The sequence below is a fragment of the Nanorana parkeri genome, unplaced genomic scaffold, assembly GCF_000935625.1.
Source record: "Nanorana parkeri isolate BGI_ZX_2015 unplaced genomic scaffold, ASM93562v1 scaffold424, whole genome shotgun sequence".
Classification (NCBI taxonomy): domain Eukaryota; kingdom Metazoa; phylum Chordata; class Amphibia; order Anura; family Dicroglossidae; genus Nanorana; species Nanorana parkeri.
In genome coordinates, this window is record NW_017306692.1 from 193,645 (window position 1) to 219,802 (window position 26,158).

A 26,158-nucleotide genomic window follows, 5' to 3' on the forward strand; every position below is an offset into this window, starting at 1 on the left:
AACAGCAGTGAGTGAATAGCCGAATGCCGCTAAGCGGCATTCGGCTCGGCTGTTCTGCTCGGTCACTCAGAGGGAACAAGCAGAACAGAAAAAGAGTTTAAAAAGTAAAAAAAATAAATAGTAAACGATTGTGCGGAGCTAGCAATGACAGCTAGCTCCGCCCAATAGTTTTCTATTGGCCGCGGTTCTGCTGCCATCTAAAAAAAAGAAAAAAAAACTCTCCCTGGCGCTCTGGGAGTCTCCCGCTCCCGGCCGCCCAGGAGAGTAACACCGATTTTTATTTTATTTTTCTTTATTCCGTGTCAGAATACAAATAAAAAAAAAAAAAATTTGCCCATAGGATTGCATTGCTAGATACCTACTGCAGTTCCATCAGGACCATCAGCAGAGGGCGGGTGCAATGCTAGTTTACTATTGGCTATTGCAACATGAAATAGCCAATAGGAATCTAGCAATGCATTCCTATGGGCAAAAGTTATTATTATTTTTTTTCTATTCTGACACGGCTCCGTGTCAGAATAAAGAAAAGAAAAAGCAGTGTTTCTCTCCTTGGCGGCCGGGAGCGGGAGACTGCCCGAGCGCCCGGGAGAGTTTGCTGTCTGGAGATCAGGGACGCTGATCTCTCTGCAAGTGACCGGAGCCAGCTGTAAGATCACGGCTGGCTCCGCCCAGCTGTCAGAAGCAGGCTGTCGGCCGGCCACAGCTTCGGTATTCAGCGCGGCTCAGCCGAGCCGAGGCATATGCCTTCGGTTCAACTGAGCCGTTCGGCTAAGTTCGGGAGCTGTTCTACTGAACCGAAGGGGTCCTGGGGCCGAAGGATCGGCCGAAGCTATGGCTAGATCCTTCGGCTGCTTCGTGAATAGACCCCCTAGTGTTGTTAGCAGTTTTTGCCAATAAAGGAGTTATTTCATAAAGGAGATAAGCCCTGAATACTTTTTATGCTTACGTATATAGAGTCACCTGCTAAGCTAGACACAAGAAACACATTTAAGCCAACCAAATTCCTACAATTTTTAAAAACAAACAAAACACCTTTTTTGTATACTTGGAGTGCAGAAGGATTAGACCTTCTGCCAGATTTTTATTTTTGCATGTGCTACCATTAGATTTTCTCCTTGCCTCCTCTATTACTTGAATGTTTTTCAATGGGCACAAAGAAAGCAATAAAAAAAAAATGTTCTCTATAAAAATCTCATATAGTAAGGTACATCAATATAGAGCTCTTATAAAAAAAAATGAATAAGCTTCAAAAATGTATGCGTTGGTGTGTAGTATTTAGCTAGAACACTTATTAAACCGGACCTGAACTCAGAAAACTAAAATTTGCTATCAATTAGGAATTATCTAGAAACATTAATTGTGCCTAAACAGTATCCATCACTTTATGTGCCTAGGCACTCCTGTGCTCTGAGCTTCCTAAATATTACCAAGGTTAAATGGTCAGGATGTGTTCTAGATGGTGAACAGTATATTTGTTGAGCAATTTAAAAAAAAATGAATTTCCACATAGCATTTATGAAGGACACTTTTTCTCTATAGAGGGCTTACATTGGGAAGTGTTTGAACAGGTTTATGTTTGTGTCAGTGCCAATTATTAACATCTATGTTAATCCTAGCAAAAGACTTATTTTCTTAACCACTTGATGTCCGCCCGTTGCAAATACACAGGTGGATGGCAGACTCTTCCTGGCAGATGGATGTGTATGTACGTAATTTTTTTTTTTCTGCTCACGCAAGCACAATCTCGCAGAATTCTTTTAACAGCCAGTACCGGCTGTGACATAAAAGCGTTTGGGCCACTCCATAGCCCAAGCAGCATTATCTTAGCTCCCCAGTTCACCTCTGTGAACAACATAATCCCCCATGTTATGAAAATGAGGAGAGGGGGATGTGTTCTATAGTCCTAACACATTTCCTTTCCTATGGTGGCAATGCTTTTCTTTTAAAGATACAATACAGTAAGTGAGCAGGAATAGGGTATGTTACTTGCAAGACCTTCTGTTGAACATAATGGAAGTAAAACCTAAAAATTAGATGCAGCCACCACATCTATGGACTAATAATCTGAAGTTTTAGTTTTCAGGTTTAAATAAACTTTAAAGAATCTGCTCCACCAAAGCTTGCTGATCTTGGACTAAGTCATACAAGTGTTCCTAAAAGGAAAGCAATGATTAAATATATGAAGTCATACAGCCACAAAAATGGTAATATATCTTGAAATGACTGAAAGTAGACAAATGGAATGCATAAATCACAAAGTTTTCTAGAACTTAAAAAATACTATGTTTAGTAAATACTTTTACATAAATGTGCTTAACTAGTACTAATATAATTCATATTATATATAAGAAAAAAAAGTGATTGTTTTTTAAATAGTTGGGGAAACTCATTTTGTATTTATTTATTGTTGTGGGTATTCGACTATGAATTACAAATTTATGCCTGAGCTATATGTTTATTACAATCACGATCAGTTTATCAGTTACCCTTCGTCATGTTGGTCTATAGGGAATTGGATGTAAATGGACTTGTGTCCGTTTATATCAGATTACCTTCAATCAGTCACGATCAGGTCCAGTGAACCGGAACTCTGATCTGTTTGTTTATCTGGACCTGGCCAGAGCAGGGGGAAACTGGATGTAAATGGGCGCGCCCGTCCATTTAGATCCTGCTGCCCATAGACTAACATTGGGCTTCTGATCAGGTCTGCCTGAAAAACAGACAGGCGGACCTGATCAGAGAGACAATGTGAAAGCTCTATAGTTCAACTGACTGAGCTATGTTTTTGTATACAAATTGTGTTTATGCTATATGAGGAGAAAGGAGGGCCCGCTGGAAAAATGTATAGGTATAGCTACTTTGTGAGATTAAAGCAGAAGTCTTCATCATGGTCGGTGGCCTCTCTCTAAAGTATTTACAGCAGATGCTGCTTTAGAAAGCCAATGCATTTGTGGTGTATAAATGTATATATAGGTAGGGGGGAAAAAATTATTTACATATTAAGTATCGATAACTGAAAACATTTTTCATTCGAAGAAAGGGAATATGTTTTCACAGTTACTTACCGGTAATCCAAAAATAAATGCCACTTATGTGGCACTAAGCCTGCTAATAACAAATAATAATAATGATAATAATACTAGTAACACTGTGAATAATATATAACTTTTAATGGTTGTTTTAGCAGAAAAAAGTGAAAGTAGTAAAAAAGTTCAGTTAAAATATAAAATGATCATATACTATAAACATGGGGGAAATGTAAAAAAAAAATTATGTTGTATATGTTAACATAACCTCTGCTATTCTGGTTCATTTGTAATCTATAAATCTCAGCTTTTGACAGCAACTTAAATTAGTTTAGCACTTTTCTGTTTAAGCATCCAATTTATTTTGCTTAACCATAAAAATGTTTCACAATGGAAAAGTTAATTTAAACCAGAGAGGACTAATGTTCTTTTTAGAATAAATCTATTGCATATGAGGCAAGACCATTATTGTGAAGACTTTGCAGGACTAGCTTTAACTTTCTACATTCCTGCTGCCGCAGGTATGTACTGTAATCAGCAGTGGAAAATCAGCCCTCATGGTGCCTTTTTTTAGTGCCTGATGGTTTTACAGAGTGCAGCCCATTAGCTGTACAGAAGCTGCATGTAGAGATAAACCTCTCGAGACTGGACACACTGCAGAGAGTTATTCAATGTAGCAGTGCTTAGGGTAAATGTATTATGTAAAAAATTGTTTATATCACTATAATGTACTATTAAAATATAAATGCGTAATGCCTATTTTTTATTTAAAAATAGCAATCATTGTTGTTTTAATAAATAAGTTATTAAAATGTATTCAGTCAACCCAGACTGCATATTAAGGCCGTTATATGTTAGTGCAGAGTGGTTTCCAAACTGTTTATTTTGTTATATACTTATAGGTTAAGGATTTTTTAACTTGTAGCAGCAATCTGACACTGGCAGACGCTGTAAAAATATGTTTCTTTTTTTTAGATGGTGAATTGCTGCATGTCCAAGAGTGTTTTTTTAAAATTTGTGGTGACTTTTTATTTTTACATCCGAAAATGTGATTATTTATACCCCTTTATACGTTTCTTGTTTTAGCTAGAACCTTTCTACTTCCATAAAGTTCCGGTAAATCTAAGCTACAACTTGTATATGTATTAACAACATTTACAAGTGTATGTGGATGTATTCATGCTCAGGGCCTTTTTTTTTTAATGTGATTTATCATACTGTGTGGTTAAAACAAATCCAGTGTTGTATTCTTCACCATTTAACACTACGTACATGCCTTGTATCTCCATTTTATAGACCGTCCCTACTGGGATTTTCTATTGTTCAAAAGCTGCTTTAAACCTTTGCTTGCATAAATGCATGATAAAGCGGTAAAAGCAAGTGATTTTACATACAAAAAATAAGAACAGCATCCATGTGTACAATTATGAACCTGATTTTAGGGTCAGAATTAAATATAATTGGGGGACATTTGTTATATTGGGGAGGGATATTTTAAATACAAAGCTTTCTTTCTGTTAAGTAATCCCACTGAAAAACACAGATGGGGAAATGTATCAACGCTGGAGCAGACAGAATCTGGGGCAGTTATCTATCTAACCAATCAGCTTTTCTCTTCAGATTGTTAAGGTAAGATTTGAAAATAAAAGGTAGAAGCTGATTGGTTGACATAAACAGCTACTGCAGAGTCCGTCTGCTCCAGTTTTGATAAAAGCTTCCGCCCACCCCCCCGGGGAGTAATAAGAACCATCAAAAATATATGTATATTTATCAGCTATATTAGTAGTCCTTTCACATAAAGGTAATCTGTATTCAGGTTCTGTAAAGTAGATGTAAAACAAAGAACTGTTCTTATTTTCTTCCTTTTGACATGTTATCTATGCCACTGAAAGTGACTTGTTATATCTGTCTGATAAATGTAAAATAAAAAGCGGTTGATCCTGCCAGAAATCTTGTGAACTGATAACTTTCTGTGCTCTCTGCCTGTGCTGCACTCTTATTAGTTACATTCTTATCAGCTATCTTTGTGGACTAGAGAGCACTTCCCCATTTTACTGAGAAGAGGGGAGGTGGAGGTGCTCCTAGAGTGACAATGCTGCTCTTTTATAGATATAGTATAATAAGTGAGCATTGCCAATCTAGCACAGGAGGAGAGTTACTGGCAGGATCACCAGGGGGAAAATAAAGGAAAAACTGATGCAGCCACCATTTCTAAGGACTGGTAAGCGGCAAAATATAATACATTTTTCATTTCGTTTAGGTACACTTTAAAGGTAATTCGTACAAAATGTATTAAAACATTGCAATTCTTATACATTCTAAAATATGTAAAGAATATAAAAGAAACACAAATATAAATATAATATACAGAGTGCAAAGAGTCCACCTCCCCAATTCCCAGGCCACATTTAGCAATAATCATACCACGTGTGCATGCAAAACACCTCCAACATATGACTTCTCCTTACAAACAAGCCGCACTTCCATGAATCTTCATTAATTGAAGCAACTTTTTATTTCTATAATGAATACATACTGTGAAACAAAACTCTTGCGTATAACACCTCTAACACGTTTCACCAATCTTGCTTAATCAAAGAGGCCTCTATGACTAAGCCAGATCGGTGAAACGCATGAGAGCGGTTTTACACATGGGAGTTTATGAAGATCCATGGAAGTGCGGCTTGTTTGTAAGGAGAATTTATAATAAACAAAGTGCTATGCTCTTAAACGTTTATGCAATAATGAATACAGCTCAAACAAATATACATTAACCAGCAAATTATTTAATCTTTGCCCTAACATTACAGTCAGCATGTTTCCAAACAGCTGGCTCCAGATCTCTCAGCTCAGCTTCCCTGAACTTCCTGTCCAGTACAAGATCACAAGAGACAGAGCAATCTCCAGCAGCTGTCCATATTCTAACTCGAAGGAGGGAAAAAGGGGGACGGATTGCCTTGCTGTGCCTATGTGAGATATACACAGCTCATTAGCAAACACAAGGGTGGCTCCATAAAACCCTGCAAGGGAAAGGAGACAGGATCAGGAGCGTCCCAAGGCTGGGTGACACCCGGAGCAGAGACCGGCTGACTGCCCGCCGTGACGTCATCGCGCATGCGCGGTCGTCTTATTGACGCCTGCCGGCGGCCATCTTGGTGATGAACACCGGCAGAGAGAGGAGGGGACGTTCACCCGTCAGGATGAGGTATGCTGCCAGGTTCCCTCCTCTCTCCTGACACTGTCGGGCTCTCGCGAGTGCCTGACTTTTCATAGGGGATGACACCAAAATGAGTCATTTTTGGTGTCACCTCTCCAATGGTGGCACCCGGGTGTGGGCCACACCCCCCTTGTGACGCCACTGATCAGGACCACTACTCAGGGGACAAGTTGATTCTGTAGGAAGCTAAAACTTTTAAATATGAAGCAGCAACATTCATTGTACGGAATTTATTCAGCATTTGAAATAGCTTAAACACCTTTTGACTTTAATATCACTTTAAATAGTGAAAAGTACATTTAATCCCATCTATGCCGCATTTTGCCTTTCTAGTGATAACGAATAATGACAGCAGATACTAGAGAGGAGCAAGTGTTTTTCTCTGTAAATTTCATTTGTTTTTTTTATATATCTTTTATTCACGTTCACTTTTATAAGATATAGCTGCCAATAATGCCAAGGCTTGTGAAGCTCTTGTTACCCTATAAACCATTAAGCTGACAAGCTATTAAAATGAGCACCATATTATATTCTATCACTGTTTACTTAGCATTGCCTGTTTATGCCATTCCTTGCTTTACTTATTGTAAGATAATGAACATAAATTACTATAGCAAATGTTTTAGTAGTACTCACATTTGCTTTCTAGTGAGTAATGGAAACAAATGAACTTATACATTAAACTCTCAACAGCATCATTCCTATACTCTGTTTTTCATGACACACAAATGTTAAAGAAGAGAAAAACTTGGATTAAAAACATATTTATTTTGAAACTAGAGATCAGAATACAACACAAGAATAAGGGCTAGTTCACACCGGATGCAGTTGTGATGCAGGCCAGTTTGGCTGCTGCACCTAAAATACATCACAATGCTTTCCTATGGGATTTCTGGTGCCCCATTCACACCAGTGCAGTCCGTTCTGATGCAGTCAGGAAAAAATACTGCTTGCCCTATTTTAGCTGCAACGGATCGCACCAGAACGTATCAAAAACGCACTGGAACGCACCTGAAATCCCATTTTAAGCAAAAAACTAAAGCAAAAAAAAACAAAAACGCATCAATCGTGGTAAAATTGCCGTACAATTGCAGTAAAATCACAGTAAATCCAGGCAAAATGCATCGCATTGCAGCTGCGCAGACACACGCAGTTCTGGTGTGAACTAGCCCTAAAAGACAGAGCAGCAAAACAAAAAGTTTTCATAAAATAAAAAAGCTTTTACAAAAGATTGGTAAAAACAGCAATAACACTGACTCTCTACATTTATAGCCAGGAGTGAGACGCTTCAGTATGCAGATCTTCTGCCAAACTCTTTAACCTTTTGTGAATATCCCTGTAACTTATTTTTGAGACTCTGTTTTCCTCATAGGAATGAGGAATATTGAATTCCTCTCAATAAATGACTTACAAGCAACCGATAACAACAATGGATCTAGATTTAAACGACTCAATTCATTAACTAGTACAAGCAGTATTGCACGATAATATGTGTACCTGAATAGAAAGTCGTGTGCTAAAATGAAACATTACAAAAAAAATACAGTGGGCAGGATTGTTGACGTTAATGCAACCATTTTTTTTTCTATAGTAGTAACAGCTTCCAAATATACACTATTCAGCTTATAAAAAAGTCAGCAGTGCATAACCAAGAAACACAAGCTCTGCTCCAGTCAATCTTCTGAGACCAGTTGTAGGTATTCTCCTATGGGGTGCTGCTATCTTGGTTCTACTACAGCATAGAAAAGGTAAAGCCAGGCTGTCAATCGCACTCCACACATCAAGGGAACCTCTGCCTTTTCTGTGAAGAAATGTGTTACTGGTTCCTTCGGTGGTTAGAAGGATTGATTTCAGATACAGAAGAGAGCTTGGCTGCAAAATTTGACAAAACGTTTAGATTTGAATATTAGTAACAGCACTGTTTAACCTCTTTAGGCTGCATGTTTTGGAAAGAAGGAAAAGGGAGTAAGTGTAAAACAGCTGATGGAGCAGATTATAAAGTTACCACTGTATTTTTATCCTTGGGGAATGGAAAAGTTCACTTCAATAGAGTAATGGGTTATTTTATTTTTAATGGAGAATGCAGACTATCCATTTACTAGACTCCAGTGACAGGACTAGAAATACAGCCTAATCATTTTCTGAAGTTCAAAGAAATGATGAGAATACAACCTATGAATTCACTAGAGACCAGATATTTCTATTGAAAATGGAGAGCGGATATCGCTACTGGACATTGCAGTGTTTACTCCACATTGAGCCTGCATTTTGCACAATCATACCTAAAATGCAAGCTGCAGTGTGCTCTGAAGTGTTTGCTGCATTAGACTATTGAGATGACTTCATCATAGACGGAGAGGCTGGTCACATGGCTTTGACAGGTCATGTGACTGGGCTATCCTACTCAGAATTTTTTTACACAGTCATAAATATGGATGAAGCTTTGCAGTCCCGAAGCAAGCAAAGTGCCATGCACATTTGCAAATCACACCGCTGTGCTTTTTTAAAAAAATGTGCCTTTTTTAATGCAGCAGTATTGTGGCAATAAGATCGTAGCATGTCTTTATGAAAGGGCTCCTAAGTGGACCATTGACATCACAAAGAATGCAGCCTCTAAATCCCAAGTTATAAAGAGGTTGAGGGCACCACAAGACTTGAATAGGTTAGGTCCAGCAAAATTATTTTTTTCATGGCAAGTAGTCACGGCAACGCATTTTGGGGTTCAACATTCCACCTTTATCACGGCATTGTCAGTATGATGACCTGAATCACCAATTGATGATCCATTCTACACTGCAACCATTGTCCAGCATATTTGTGTATTCATTGTTAGCATTCAAGCCCTGATGAAGGGGAATGTTGAGCACACTGAAATATGTTGGCTGTTTGATTATTTGCCATGAACAATAAATATGTGTAGGTATGCAGGTATAGTTACAGGTGAGCTTCTTTTAATTAAAAATGACCTGTTCACATCTGATAACAATAATGATGGTCTTGATTCTAGTTATTATTGAGGAAAATCCCTAATAAACGATGGTCAAATGGCACTGTGTGGCCCATTTGTAATAGAGAGATGTCAGGATTTAGATCATTGATGTTAGGGCATTAGCGTAGCTTAGGAAATACATTTCCATTGTCCAAACCACATCTACTGTAGGTAAGGTATATAAATTATATTTCCATTGTCCAAACCACATCGACTGTAGGTAAGGTATATAAATTATATTTCCATTGTCCAAACCACATCGACTGTAGGTAAGGTATATAAATTATATTTCCATTGTCCAAACCACATCTACTGTGGGTAAGGTATAGAAATTATATTTCCATTGTCCAAACCACATCTACTGAGGGTAAGGTATATAAATTATATACGATATTATAGTAATAATGAATATTATTATTAGTATTATTATTTTTATTACTATAATTTCTGAATAAACAGGAAAAAGATATAAAAGATATGTCATATACAGGTGAAACTCGAATAATTAGAATATCGTGCAAAAGTAATTGCAGTAAGTGCTGCAAAAGGGGCCGAAACCAAGTACTGAGTACATATGCATGCTTGTACTTTTCAGAGGTCCGATATTGTTCTATGTACAATCCTTGTTTTATTGATTGCATGTAATAATCTACTTTTTTGAGGTTGTGGATTTGGGGTTCTTGGGGTTTTCATGAGCTGTAAGCCATAATCATCACAATTATGACAAATCACAGCTTGAATTATCTTGCTTTGTATGTAATGATTCTATCTCATATATTAGTTTCACCTTTTAAGTTGCATTAGTGAAATAGATGAACTTTGCACGATATTCTAATTATTCGAGTTTCACCTGTACAGCTGTATAAAGCTATCATGTCAATGTAATGATCAAGTCAAGCCAATGTTTTCAGAAATAATTGAGGTTCCTGCTTGAAAAAGGGTGCTATGGAGCATTTATTTAAATTAACTTTTTTTTATTGTGCTACACATGAGAGTGAATAAAATAAAAGCAGAATTTTCACATTTCACATGATGTTGCTTGAACGTTGGATTATCCATAAACAGTATGTGGGAAGTCAAGCTTAGAACAAGGGGGATTGTTACTTAGGGTATTACCAAACAAGTTTTGTTCAGGTCTAAGTTGCATTTGTCTTATGTCATCTTGATTTGTTTAAATATCTAATAAATTATAACATTTTAAACTATATCTAAAGCTGGTGTAATGAAGTGTACAGCGCTAAATGCCCTTCAGGAAATTAGATAACGGTAGGGATCATATGGTGTCACCTCCGTGTCAAGCAATCGTGAAACAGTGTATATATAATAAATATTTATTTAAAAACTTATAGTACGTTATAAAATGTGTCAGCAGGTGTCATAAAAGGCGTGTCATACATGAACCTTATTAAATAAATAAACAAAAATCTTCAAAGAACATGTGTCATATATGTGAAAAAAATATTATTGTGAAAACAATATTAAATAAATAAATAAACATGTGTCATATATGTGAAAAATAAATATATCACAATATAAAACAGTCTGTGTTGTTTTCTTTTGAAAATAAGTAGAAGTATGCACTTATAATATAAAAAATGCACCCAAAGTTCTTAAAGCTCTCCGATCTTCAAAACACTAAAGCTGGCTTGTTTTTTTTCTTTTTGATAGAGTGAGAATGGTTAAAACCTCTTTCTTTTTTTGTCTTTGTTATATAAGGGAGATCTCCCTTACTTCCTGTCCTAAAGACACATAATAAAGTGAGAGTGAATCTCTTGAAAGTTAGGGACATTTCCTCATAGTTGTCTTTGGAACAGATGTCCTTTTTCAAAAGTTTCCTATCACTTGCACCCCACCAGGCTTCATGGGTATACTTTGATTGGTCCAACAGTAGTTTGTTTGGTATCCTGTAGTACACTGTTTACTACTAAACCAACCCCCCCCCCTTGTTTTGGATCACAACATCCTCCCACCTCCCTAAGAAGCTTTTGCAGCGTAATGCGTCAATAATTGCCTACCATTACAGTACTGTCAAGGTTACAAGCATTATATGCATTCATGCTGGATATTTTCTACTAATCAAGATATGTAAAATCATTGGAATACTCATACAGCCTGTATTGGTCAGATAGGAGGTTCCTTTTATTGGATGGACATATATTTTATGCAGCTTTAAAAATGGATAAATAAACTTTGTTTTAACAGTGCAAATAAGTTTATAGCTTCTTGGTGTTCCCGTCAAAGCCCCATTTATTATATTTGTTATAATTATGTACATTATAGGGGTGTGGTATGTGAAAGCCAAGTACCTCATTCCAATGTTGAATTAACATCACTGTGACAAACTAAATTTTACTCTCTATCACTTTCTGTCGCAGTGGTCACCATGACATATTGAGAGTGAATCTTTCCACGTTCTAACTAATCCTCACTGTATCTAAAACTAAAGAAAGTTATGGCAATTCATGTCCTAATTAACATATTTATAACTTTTTTCTTACAGGACATGATGGTGCAATCAATGGTTTGGGCTGGAGCTACAACAGAAATTGGTTGGTGTCTACCTCTGATGATAGAACAGTGAGGATTTGGAATGCAAAAACTACCGCTCTAGAGCTTGTTTTGGTAATTAATATGCCTTTGTATTGATAACACTTTTTATATAAAGATGTAAAATAATCATGTGCGTTTTATTCTCATTTTAGGCTTTTCATCAGTGATATCCACTGGGATACATTGGCTTATTGTGCTCAGCATTATACATATCTGTTTGAACAAGTATAAATGTACTAAGGTTAATTACATTTGTAAGAGGGTTTCATTGTGATAGTACCAGCTGTGCTATTGTAATTAGTATAAAAATACTGAAGCAGCCAAAACTGCACAGGTTTTTGTGTCAGATATGTACCCTGCACTACTCACTCATATCTGTACTAACACAAGTGAATAGGAGGCTATTCGCTGAATTTTGTTTTACCTTGGCAGATATCATTTGATTGAAAATGGTAGCATAAAGATGTCTGCTTGTTTCAACTATAAGAGTATGTTATAGTTGAAGCAAGCTTGGATTTTATGGGGTTTGGAATGCAAAATCTTGTTCAAACTAACAAGTGCTTGCTCTCGGTATGACCATGCTTAGGCCTTGTGATAAGTTAAGGTACCTAGTACTGCATATATCCCTCAAGTCAATTTAGCTAATACTAAACAACTACCTAAATACTATTGATGAAGGGCACCACCACGATACGTTGTATCTGTATTTAATATTCTTAACTATGGACATTTCTTCCAATTATTATCATCTGTAATTATTTAAATTTGTAGTATTTACCAATCCATTCGTGCATCAGTAACATTGTGTTCCATTCATTGGACTATATGATGCATTAATTGTTTACAGAAACCGTTTCCTAATATGAACTTTTTGACTTAGAAACCAACTCACCAGTGCATGATCAGTGAATCAAAACTGCCCCTTCAAGACCCAGTTATTTCCCAGTTGGGTGCCTCTTTATTTTCTCTTCCCTCCATTTGCTATATAGTAAAAGTTAAAATAATAGTGCTATACGCTCTGAGCCAATAAGATTCTATTGCATTGCACAGCGCTGAGAAGGAAGTGTTAAAACAAAACATGGAAGACTTAAACAGTGTTATGATACTCGTTCATAGCCAAATGAGAACGAAGGTGACATTCCATACTTCCGAGTTTTAATTACAAATTATGGTGTCACTCTCCTCCTTTGTAGGCATACGATCAGATGTGCAGAAAATTACATTTCTAGGAAAGTTCTACGTACAGAATTCCTCCATCGCTCCTTTTTACCTTAATGATTACAAGGAAGCAATACTTGGATTTTTGCCAGTTTTGTAAAATAATAGCTGGCGCAAGATTTAAAAAAAAAAAAGTGTGTGAGCTAATGTCCATAGAAGTTTATAGTGTCTGGTAATAGGTACCAAAAGGCTCTTGGTTATAAAATCTGAAGAGCCACTATAAGACTGATGAAGGTAAAAATAAATGGATGGATGGAATCTGTGAATGATGACAAACGCAGATCAAGTCCATAAACAATACTTAGCATGTAGAAGATAGCAATTGACAGAATTCTTTGGCCTTTACAAAGAGGTAGGGATGTCCTCAGAACTGAAACAATAAAACAGAGAAAGAAACACATTGACCTAGTGCCATAAACCTTCAACATGTATTGATGATAAAAGCATATGTGCTAATGCACTCACACAGCCTCATGGGCAGAAAAGTGTTTTAGCAGCCAGTGTGGGAAAGGTTCCAGATAGTAAGCCCATCATGCCGTGGCCAGCGTAATATATGTTTTTATCATTAATAAATGTTAACGTTTTATGGCACTTGGTCATTGCACTTTTTGTTTGTTTTTTGCCTGGCTGCAGCGTAAAGCCTAACTCTAGTAATTCTTTTCGTTATGTGTAACGTGAGGAGTTAATATATCTCATTTTCATTTCTGTGTCCCCATTGCGGAGATTTTCCATCACTTCTGGTGACATTGAAATGGAGATAGGAGTTTAGGACAGGAAATGTACACAGCTACAGTATAATAACATTGTACAAAATGCTAAACCTTCCTGTATGTTTTTGTTTGTGTCCCTGATCATTTCTTGTTCTGATCAGAAATTAGGGGAAATTACGGAGACACACAGCCATAAAAACCAGACAGAAGCTCTAACCCTTCCTGTCTCTATCCAAGTCTATGCTGTTCAAAAGACCTTCTGCTTTCCAGCTCCCTCGTCAACTTCTCCCATGCTCGCCTCCAGGACTTCACTAGAGTCTCTCCCATCCTATGGAACTCTTTAGCCCAACCTGTTTGACTATCTTCCACTCTGACTGCCTTAAGGTGATCCCTTAAGACTCATCTGTTCAGGGAAGCCTATCCCAACTCAACCTAACCACTGAACCATCACATTCTCAAACAATTCATACCCATGCAGCTACCTCCTCATGTATCACTTGCCACTCCCTTTTAGATTGTAAGCCCCCAGGGGCAGGGCCCTCCTTACCATCTTGTCTTGAATTGTATTGTGATTGTAATGTCTTTCTTATATTGTAATCCTGTATAATAATAATAACAATGGCTCAAGCTGAGCAAATTATGTCAAGAGTAAATTAAATTCAGGACTGTTATTATAAAAATGTAAAGGGTTGGAGTTTTTGGAGCCAACAGCTTTTAATGGTGCCTATAAGTATGTTTATACTGTTTCTTTTGCTAAATATAGCCCCGCTACCAGAGTAAATACTGCTACAGCTTCAAGTGACTTTGTCAGAAACTTTTATTGAGATTAATGTGTATGTTACCAACTTCCCAGCCACTACCAAATGCTGGTGGCTTGGTTGTCTATGTCTTTAAAAGAGAACTATAGCCAAACCTTTTATTTTGTCTTTAGTTCTTTTTTGGGTCACAGGAGTACATTTACTAATGCTGACATCGCAGAGCCATGCTGCAGCCGGTAAAGATCCTGACAGTACTGTCAGGATCCACAACGCAGCCTGATTGACAGCTGGCTCTGCCTCTGTAGTGCCGGAGCCAGCTGTGCCTGCCCCTCCCCTGTCCGTCCCTTCAATGAGTGCTGGAGGAACATAGGGAGGGGAAATCCCTGCAGGGAGCAGTGACTGACAGTCACCGCTGTCTACAAGGAGAAGCCATGAGATGAGCAATCATCAGTTTGTAATCGCTCAGTTCTTGAGCTAAAGAGCCAGCGTGTGACAGCTGCAGTTCAAACGATTGGGAAGAGTACATTTTACTCTCTCAAAAATTTTCCTTTAATACTATCTTTTCTAAGAGGGCTTGAACAGATTTCATTTAAAGGATAACTTTCATAAAGTTTTCCTTTACATGACTCCCCTCAGCCCAAGGTCTTATACTCACCTTTACATGATCCTACCATATTCATGTTATGTGGCCCATTTGAACCACACAGCCACTGCTGCAAACTCTACAAGATGGTCCCAAAGTGATGTACTATAAGTTTTCCAGACAATCAGCTCATCCACTCTAACATTGCCGAAACTTCTGTCAGGAAAGGAGCACAGCAACACTTCTTTTACTGTTTATATAACAATTTCCTAAAAATGCCAGCACTCTAGAGGCTGCTGAACATATGAATCCATCAGTACAGGATAAAAACAAGTTTCCATGTTTATGTGTTTTGCCCAAGTGGCCTCAGTAATAGCCAAAAAACAAATGCAGCAAATGCCCTTATGTACCCCTAAAGTCCTCCTATCACAGACACTCAGAAACCAGCAGTCACCATTTAAATGAAGCCAATAAACAAATGCAGCAAATGCCCTTATGTACCCCTAAAGTCCTCCTATCACAGACACTCAGAAACCAGCAGTTACCATTTAAATGAAGCCAATAAACAAATGCAGCAAATGCCCTTATGTACCCCTAAAGTCCTCCTATCACAGACACTCAGAAACCAGCAGTTACCATTTAAATGAAGCCAATAAACAAATGCAGCAAATGCCCTTATGTACCCCCTAAAGTCCTCCTATCACAGACACTCAGAAACCAGCGGTTACCATTTAAATGAGAAAATGGAAACTTAATTTTCCATCTTCCATTAATGATTCATAATTTGTTCTGCTTTTTTTTTTTAGGGTAAGGAAATGTTCTCTAGGCCTGTTCGTTTCCCCCAGTTTTACTACATGGATACCTTTATTCTTTTGGCATCTGGAGCAGAGATTCATCTCATGAAATATCATCTGGATAATTCCAAAAATGACTTGAAACGGTAAAGTGCAATCTTCTAAGTACATGATTACTATATTCCTACACTGGACAAAGCGTACAGTTACATGCATTCATTTTTTATAACCAAAGCACATTGCTTATGCTTACTAATAAGAAGCAAGGTAGAGTGTTTAGAAGCCACAATGCATAAAGCTAACATAGCAACAAAAGGCTCCTTATTTTAAAAAGAGTGACACTTATTTTTATTATTTTATTATTATTTTTATTATATATTTAATATTATATTTTATATTGAGTCCAATAAGATTTAAGTATGCAGTCATATGGCAAAAAAATAAAGAACCTTATGCTTGTGTCAAAGACTTGTGAATTGAGCCTATTGTGTGTTAATTATGCATTGCTTATGACAAAAGATAAACAATCAATTTTAGATAGTATTTTAGTATTACAATTCTCTTAACTCATTAGCATAAAAAAAAATCAGTTCTATATCATACATACGTTTTCAAAGCTGTAAAGAGCCTCAGCGCCCTGGTGCAAAAGCTAAACAGAAGCCATTCAGTTTTGGGGTCTAAGAATATGGTTAAAGAAAATAGAAATAAGACTTAAAGAGTAGAACCTGAAAAAGGTGTACAAAGCAAAGAGACATGCTGATTTATTTGACACTGAATCTAGTGTAAGTACAGTTGCATATTAGAATGTAGTAGGTATATTTTTGTATACTTTATGGTCCTTTTACACCTATATGTATGCAGTAATGTGCATCATATAAACATTTATTTTAGCATTTTATATTGATTAATTACATACACGTACAATTATATATGACATCATTGCATATATTTGTGTTTGAAAAGCATGCCAGTGCATGCTTTTGCTTAAGCATTGTGCATAAACATTCAAGTATAGATTTCACATTGTGTAGACATACTAAAAATACTGTTTTTACCCTTTTTTTTAGTGGAAAGGTTTACAGCATATACTGCCTGGCCAAAAAAAAGGCACACTCTAATAATTCACTGGACTGCCATGAGCTTTGATTACAGCACACATTAGCTGTGGCATCATTTCCATAAGCTTATGCAATGTCACAACATTTATTTCCATCCAAAGTTACATTCATTTTTAACCAAGATCTTGTAGTGATGATGGGAGAGTTGGAACACCATGTAAGGTCTTCTCCAGTACATCCCAAAGATTCCCAATGGGGTTACGGTCTGGACTTTGTGGTGGCCAATCCGTGTGTGAAAATGATGTCTCATGCTCCCTGAACCACTCTTTCACAATTTGAGCCCAATGAATCCTGGCATTGTCATCTTGGAATATGCCTGTGCCATCAGTGAAGAAAAAAATCCATTGATGGAAAAACCTGGTGATTCAGTATATTCAAGTAGGCAGCTGACCTCCTTTTTTGTGGGACATAACATTGGTGAACCTATACCTGACCAACTGAAGAATCCCCAGATCATAGCACTGCCCAAAATCCAGGTGGTTACTTTTTTTTGACCATGTAGTATATTGAAGTGCATGTAAAGTCAACACCTTTTTTAGATTTTGATAGAGTAGTGCATAGTTAAGATCCCTGTCAGTTTTTTTTTCTTTTTTTGCCCTTAGATTTCCCTTCACTTCCTGTCTCAGTAATCGGTAAGCAAGGAAATTTCTTCAGAGCAACAGGGAATCCTTTTTAGACAGTTGTCGGTAGAAAAGGTTTCTCCACTGGAAGATTTCCCCTCATCTCCTGTTCCTGTGACAACTCAAAAGTTTGGGTTTCCATCACTTCCTGTACTGGAGACAATGGTCACCAGGACAAATAGGGGGAATTTCCTCAGTGGGGACACAACACTAACAACACAAATTTAACAAAAAACACATCATTTTTTTGAAAATGCATGTTATGTATTGTGCAGTATGTTTCACTTATGAGTCCCCAGTTCATTTCCCAGTTAGGACACTATCTGTAAGAAGTTTGCATGTTCTCCACGTGCTTGCGTGGGTTTCCCCCACAATCCAAAGACATGCTGGTAGGTTAATTGGCTCCTGTCTAAATCAGCTCTGTGTGTATGCATGTAAGATGGGTACTTTAGATTGTAAGCTCCTTGTGGGCAGGGCCTGATGTGAATGTGTGGCTATGTAAAGCGCTGCATGAATTGTCACCGCTAAATAAATACTTGTAATAAATAATAGTAATAGGAGCTATTACTAATGTTCCCAAAGCAGCCACAAATCGGCTGTAACTTACCTTTAAAATTGTTGTTTTTTCTTCTGCAAGCAATCATATATTTTGTTAATCAAGCAGTATAAACTTATGAATACATTTATCAATTATAAGTGTTGGTTTTGTAATATAAGTGTAATGTTATGCCATAACATTTATGTGGCAATACCATCCTATTAAATATCCATATTAAATCTATTTTTAATAGCCATGATGACATGGATAGCTTGCATTCACTTGCCATTTTCTTTAGTGTTGAAAGAAAGTTATTGCTATGTGGTTTTAAAATAATGCACTATTAAAAAAAAAAAAATCCAACAGAAATATTTAACAAATCCTGAAATTTTGGATTAGAACAGTCCCTTCTGGTTTGGGTTATCAAGAAATGCTTACCTATGTTTTTCTGGTTGCAATATGAACATGAATTGGCAATGCAGCCGGAAGAGCCTCTAAGCCTAGCACATATTTTAGTGTGACGAAAATGTTCTTTTCCATGCACGTGGAAAGACGTGTTTTTTTGGCGGTTAATAACTCAAATAATCGTTAGTGGTTTATTTTGTCTGTAAATGCAGAAATTGATAATGATGCTGAAATTGTTTTGCACTATGAAGAAAGGCACACTGGAGAGGGGTTTATTTGTGTGATCAGTTACCGAAAGTCTTCAAGACTGAATTAGCTATGTTGCACAGACTAAGGTTTTGTTATCATACGTCTATATTAACTGCTGTAAAGGCATGGCAGATCTTTTCCCCATTACTAATTTTACATACTCTGGAGGAGCAAGGCCTTGCCCTGATGGCTGATGATCTGATGACTGGTGGGGAAATATTCAAGAAGCAGCAGGAAATGCAGAATGTTCCCAGAGCCACAGAATGAATAAAGTAGAAGCAGGTTAATCCTTGTACTGCAGGCCCCTTGTCAGGGTTTCTTGCCCTTCCTTGTGCAGTCGCTTGTGCATAGCTTGTAGTGTTTCTGACACTGTGGTTGCTCTTTGGTGCCCTCTTATGTCCAAACCCACAAACATCATCATTCTGCTGCGACTGGCCAACTCCTGGCTAATCCCTGTCTCAGAGTGATGATGCAAGCACCAGGTCAATATTTAACCTTCACCTTGTCCATTCAGACTCCGCCCTTGTGTTTGTTCTGATCAAACAAATGTGCTGCTCTTGTTCCTGATTTCCGTGTATGATCCTGGCTCTGGCTGACTGATCTCCTGGTTCCTGACTCCAGCTTTGTTTCTGTTCATCCCGCTCTCCATGCTCCCTGGCCTGGCTTGGCTGACTACCTGTTTTAGCATCTGACCCCTGGCTTGGCACTGATTACGTCCTGGACTTTCTCCATTGTTTTTGCCATTTATGTTAATTGTTGTTTTCAATATACTCCTTTTATATTTTAAACCTGGACTTTAAGTTTGAGTCTAGTTTCGTGGTTCCCTAACAATCCTTCACCGTTGTGATGTCACCATATCTTACCCCAAATCATTAGATTATCTCACACTAAAGATATACATCTATAAGGATTCAGGCACTTCTGTTTTTCTGGAGGGATTTAAAACAAAAGAGGCAAGTTTAGTACTGCATAGGCACAAATATTACTTCTAGATGTTCCCTCTAACAAAAATGCTCACTTTTTATTCAGATCCTCTTTAAAAATATAGAAATATAAAAGTTAAGAGCACATAATTATTAGCAGATGTGAAGTGTTTGCCTTTGTTCTATTTTACTGTGAACCAATCCAGCACTAGTCACATGTTTCCTGACAAAGCAGAGAGCCAGTGTTCAAGCAGAAGCATAACTTGACTGAGTGTGCCTGATTGTCATTCCTTCAAGCCCTTTTAGCAGAGTTTGTGTGACCTATACTGTGGGATTTTGGAAATAAAAATGACTACATATCAAAAAAGGTATTTCACAAGTAACTTTTGTTTTTCTTGCTTTCAACCACCCTCAGCACCAAAATCAATTTAATGTAAATGTATTGCCTCAGATGTAGGTGGCAGGTTATATAGTTAAACATATGTATCATTGAGAAGAGAATAGAGGTATTTGAGAGAACCTTGTGGAGAAAATTAGTTAAAGCTTACTTTATTGTTGCTCCTCATATGTACAATGTTTTCACTATGATTGCATGCTTTCCCAATTGCTACATAACAGCTGTGAAATCACTGCCAACCTGTATAGTTCTTTGTATTTCTCACCTTGTACCTACTACAAGACCAATCCTACATAAGTCATTTCTAGTGATGGGTGAATGTGCTTTGGATCAATTCATGGGATGTTCAGCAAACTTGTCATAACATGTGCAGATTGTGAATGTTATTGGGGACCCCATAGGAGTCGAAGGGAGGCAAATCTTGAAAATCAATTCTGGCTATTTTCAAAACTATTATGCAAGGAATTGTCAAACAAAGGACATGGATAACTGGACACTGTCCTGGGGTCAATGTACCATTGCAAAAAAATAAATAAATACAATGCATTAGTAATGGCACCAGAAGCGCTTTCTGTGTTTGTGCAGATTTTGTGAACGCTCGTGAAAGCACGCACCTGAATGGGAGCCAAAGTGGGACACTGCAGCTGTCATATGTCATCTCTATATACCAAGAGTTGAGCAATCTTGATTGTTCAGCTCATGTTCTCCATGAAGACTGTTGACTGTCAGTCATTTCCCCCCCGGCAGGGATTCCCCCTCCCCTCTGTTCTTCTAGTACTCATTGAATGGACAAACAGTGGCGGTCACAGCTGACTCTGGCTATAAAAAGGCAGAGCAAGCCTTCAATTAAGCAGCTTGGTAAATGCGACAATATTGTTGAAATATGTCCCAGCTGTAGCAAGGCTCTACACTGTCAGCATATATCGGGCAGTAGTCTGCTATGCTGACTTTGGGTCATAAAAGTGCAGTAGTGAATGTACTCCTGTGACCCAAAAGAGAAGTAAAGCCCCCAAAAAACTGCAGGACCAAAATGTATTCTTATTCTACAGCTTCTCCACTTTCAGAAAATGTTGTAGAAGTTATAAGTAGCCTTTGGGCCAAAAATGCATTTTGAAATGTGTGTAAAAAGAAAAAAATTGGTCCAGCAGCTAAGAGATTGAAGAGATAAAACAGGTGGAAATGTGCATGTACTTATATGTTATACTATATGCTTTTTAATTTTGCTTTGACATATACGCTTGAAACACTAGAGCATTCCTTTTCTCTTCAGAAGGCAGAAACTACTGTGCATCATATTCATCAACAAACTTGGACAGCTAATTCCTGTTTGTGGATATTTTGATTAAATCTGTTATGTCTCATAATGAGCAATTGGCTTATAATTCAAACATATTAATAACTGAGATTTTCATCCAGATAATTATTTTTTCCGCAGAGTGTGGTGCTGAGTTCCTCTTCATTGTCTTCTAAATAAAGTCTTGTTTTTGTACTAGCTGTTCCACTTAATTAAACAAATCTTGAACTGAACATTCCAGAGAACAAAAATGATAAAACATATTCTTCTGACATATGTAAGGCAGACATTCACAGGATTATTACTTGTAATATTATCTGTCTGAAAACTGAAACACATTATTGTTGCAAGAGTCATTATCCTGTTACTGTTATTGAAATTCCAAGTAAAAACCTAGCACAGCATTCTGTTAAATACCTTAATAATCCAATAGTGTACATTAATTTGGAAAATACTGATGTGATTATACCATTACCATGCTTTTCTATTTAAATGTCACCTATCAGAGATTAATATCCTGAAGGTGGCTATTTATTGTATGTGACATTAGTGTTAACTCAATGAGCTACACTGCCTGTCCAACAAAAAAAAAAGTCACACACTCTAATATTACGTTGGATCACCCTTAGGTTTAATTACAGCACATATTTGCCATGGTGTCGTTTTGATAAGCTTATTCAGTGTCACATTATTTATTTCCGTCCAGAGTTGCATTCATTTTTCACCAAGATCTTGCAGTGATGATGGGAGAGTTGGATCACTGTGTAAGGTCTTCTCCAGCACATCCCAAGGATTCCCAATGGGGTTAAGGTCTGTGGTGGCCAATCCATGTGTGAAAATGATGTCTCGTTCCCTGATCCACTCTTTCACAATTTGAGCCCGATGATTCCTGGCATTGTCATCTTGGAATATGCCGTGCCAGCAGGGAAGAAAAAAATCCATTAATGGAAAAACCTGCCCATTTAGTATATTCAAGTAGGCAGCTGACCTCATTTTTGTGGGCACATAGCATTGCTTAACCTAAATCTATTATCCAGTGGAAGGCTCTTGCCTATTCTAGGGCTGCAACAACTAATCGACATAATCGATTATAATCGATTATTGAAAAAGTTGTCAACTTTTTCAATAATTGATTAATCGGCTTCCGATCAGTTGGCCCTGTTCACAGCTCCACACACGCTGCGCACCGCACCTCCTCCCCAACTCACGCTCACCGCTGCCAGACCCGCACGCCCGCATCCACGCTCTACACGCCACACCTCCTTCCCGCCTCACACTCACCGCCCGCCCACATCCACCATCGGCACAGGGACGCAGGGAGATGTAGTAAGGAGGAGCAGGTGTGGGGGGATGACAGCGGCAGATAGACAGGCCTGATCTCAGAAGCAAGTTGCTGGAAGACTGCTCAGGTAAGCCTGCGCACCCCCCCCGCCTCCCACATGGTGCTCTATAATGTATTGCTGGGATTTGTATTCCTCTATAGCTGATGGTACATTGTGCTGTATATTATACATGGGAATACAAATCCCAGCAATACATTATACACTGTACGTATAATGTACTATTGCTGGCATTTGTTGTACTCCTCTATAGTTGGTGATATTCTGCACTGCGCTGTATAGAGGACTACAAATCCCAGCAATAATACATTATACAGCGCCATGCGAAATTCCACCAGCTATAGAGGAGCACTACAAATCCCAGCAAAAATACATTATACAGTGTAATACAGAATACCACCATACAGTGTTGCAATGCCGAATACCATTAGCTATAGAGGACTACAAAACCCAGCAACAGTACATTATACACCGTAATACAGAATACCACCAGCTATAATGTACTATTGCTGGGATTTGTTGTGCTCCTCTATAGCTGGTGATATTCTGCATTACGCTGTATATTGTACTATTGCTGGGATTTGTTGTGCTCCTCTATAGCCGGTGCCATTCTGCATTGTGCCGCTGTATAATTTTACACTTTCCATTTCACTATATTGCACACCACACTTTTTTTTTTTTACTTCCACCGCTCCAAGCTTGCTCCTGTGATGGACTACAACCTCAATACAAACTAGTAGTCCATCACTGGAGCCATTTTTTAAAATGTATTTTATTGTTTATCCGATTAACCGAACTTAATAATCGGCTAACTAATCGATTTTGAAAATAATCGTTAGCTGCAGCTCTAGCCTATTCGCTTATCTAAATCCAGCTGGTGACTTTTATTTGGACAGACAGTGTATAATACATTCTTTGTTTGCCAAATTAAATTGAGTTATGTATTATTTTCAGCACTGATAGTCTATAGTTGTTCAAATCCAATTATCTATGACAAATTATGGTTTTACTTAGTAAACTGAGACTATTAAGCATCAACATGTTCTTAAGTATGAATATAAGCATGATAGACTATATTAATGATGTTCACAGCACAATGTATTTGCTTTTATACAACCTATTGATATGTGTATTTTTGTAGGTATGAACAGAAGAGTGTATGTAAAACAGTTGAAAAGTTTCATCTGGACTCAGTGGAGATTACTGGCATTTCAGCGGTGAATGACTTCTACTCCCGTATCCTTTTTTAATCTTTGATCTGCATTCTGAAAATGTTTTATAGGCATTAGCAGCTTACTCTGCCTTGCTCTTTACAGACAACCTAGTATCTGAGGTCAAGTAAAAACTTGTACAGGATCACCTGTACAATTACATATACTGATCACCATGTAAATATTGGGGTGAGTGTCAAACTGATACATTTTTTGCAATCAAAAAGACAGAAATGTTTATAGGTACCACTACTCTACTATATCTATGGAGGAATCCATGGTTGCCACTGAGAATGAACTTTAAATATGTGTGCCTTTGTTCAACTCCATTACATGGTGTAAGGGGAGCTTAGTAGTGTACAGGAAAGAAGATAACATTTTTATGCGTCTAGTTTAGCTCATGGGAAGTGACAGTGACACTGAATTTCTGATAAGATCCATACCTATTCTCCGTAGTTGCTAGGGAAAAAAAACAACTAATGAAGCCACCACATCTATGGACTAATTGTAATATATAACATTTTTGTTCTTGGGTCTAGTTTTTTGTTTTTTTTAAGTTAAAGTAGATCTCCAGTCAAAAAGTTTTTCTAGATTTTTATGGTTTTGACCAGAGAAGTTGTAGAGGAGATATCTTCCATTGGTGACACTTGTTATGGTGACAACTGTCATTGGTTGGATTTTGCTTATATCTGCTAATTTCATTTTGTGTTTCTAGTACAGGAAATTAGGAAAAATCTCCCCAGCGGAGACGGATTGCAGAAATAACCCAGTACAGATTCTAATGCTTTCCATTCTATCCAAATAAAAAAAGGTTTGGCTGGATTTCCACCTTAAGAATAAGAACTTGCCAGTAGACATCAGATAGTGGTCAGCCATCAGAGTGTGATCTAATCACTGAAATATATATTTTTCTCAAATATCTTATCATGAACATGCCTGCTTAGAGGATCAGAAAAGGCATGTTGAAGCAGGAATAATCCTTTGTGCCAGCCTTGTCCTTCTGCCTGAGTACACTACATAAAATGTTCACAACTCTGTCAGGGGAGGTAAAGGAGGTTATATCTTCTATTTCAATCTATTTTTCCTACCTTTTAAATAGTACTGCACTATAACAGATTCACCTGGCTGTGCTCGAGAAACAGTGTCCTATGCCGCCCTCTCCCGCAGCATTACTCTGCTCCTCCTCCCTCTAGCTGGCTGTCGGCTTAAATTGGAAATGCTCAGCATCTTGGTATTGTGGTGGACACTGAGCATTCCCACCACACTGTCAGACCGCTCCCTTGCTGAAGTACTCTAGTACATTGTACTCACCTGAACCGTGCCATCCTGGACTTGCAGCCACTGTGAGCTTAACCCCTCGCCATTCTGGACTTGAGAGCCTTTTCAGCTTAACCTCCGTCATACAGGAGCTACAAACACTGCATGCATTAACCCTCAACCATCCTGGGATTACATCCACAGCAGGACTACAACCCTCACTATCTCCTTATACCTTTACCTCCAGTGCAACTAACTGCAAGTATATATTTTTGTATCTACCTGACTCTAAACTTCTTATGCCTGCTTACATGATTGTTTAAATCAGATGGTATGAGTTATTTGGGACTGGTGAGTGGGTTGCCACAGTGGATTTTGAGACAGATATAATGGTTTATGAATTCTGTTGATCCATATCAAGGATAGAATTAGAAGGACAAGCACCTCACAGAGTACGCTATGTAACTGAGTGAAGCATTTACTGTCATCTGCTTATACCCGAAGTTGGACTTCTTCTTCCACATGTGTTTAGTGATGTGTATGATGTAATACAAATCACCTTCCTCATCATATTTGAAATATCTCTTAAACCAGAGTTTAATAAACCTATATGAAGTAATACAGACCACTTGTTTTTGGTGGGACTTTATTCATAACCATGCGTTTCCATCACCTATGGGATGTAATACAGGCTCCTCTTGTACCTAATAGGAAAACATTCAAGCTGTGAATCTCCTTAGTCTCTCATCTGGTTGTATGAGTAACTTCCACATCCACAGCTGTGATCCATAGCAGGTAAATCCCATTCCATTAAAATAGCATTAAATGCACCTGCTAAACTTGGGAAGCAATATGAAATATTAATTTGCAGGTTTTTTTAATGTTTTTTATATAGATTTTTAACATGTTAATATTGTCATATATATATATATTTAATATATTTAATACTAAACATTATATA

General features: G+C 37.7%; 1 protein-coding gene across 1 annotated transcript in view; it reads left to right on the top strand.

The window, feature by feature from the left end:
- The window catches only part of WDR27 (WD repeat domain 27), a 185,209-nt gene that overhangs the window by 67,074 nt on the left and 91,977 nt on the right, over positions 1-26,158 (top strand). The window contains exons 17-19 of the mRNA XM_018559968.1: positions 11,733-11,854; positions 15,858-15,991; positions 23,871-23,965. Coding sequence (XP_018415470.1) covers positions 11,733-11,854; positions 15,858-15,991; positions 23,871-23,965 — 351 coding nt within the window. The remainder of the gene's footprint in view (positions 1-11,732; positions 11,855-15,857; positions 15,992-23,870; positions 23,966-26,158) is intronic.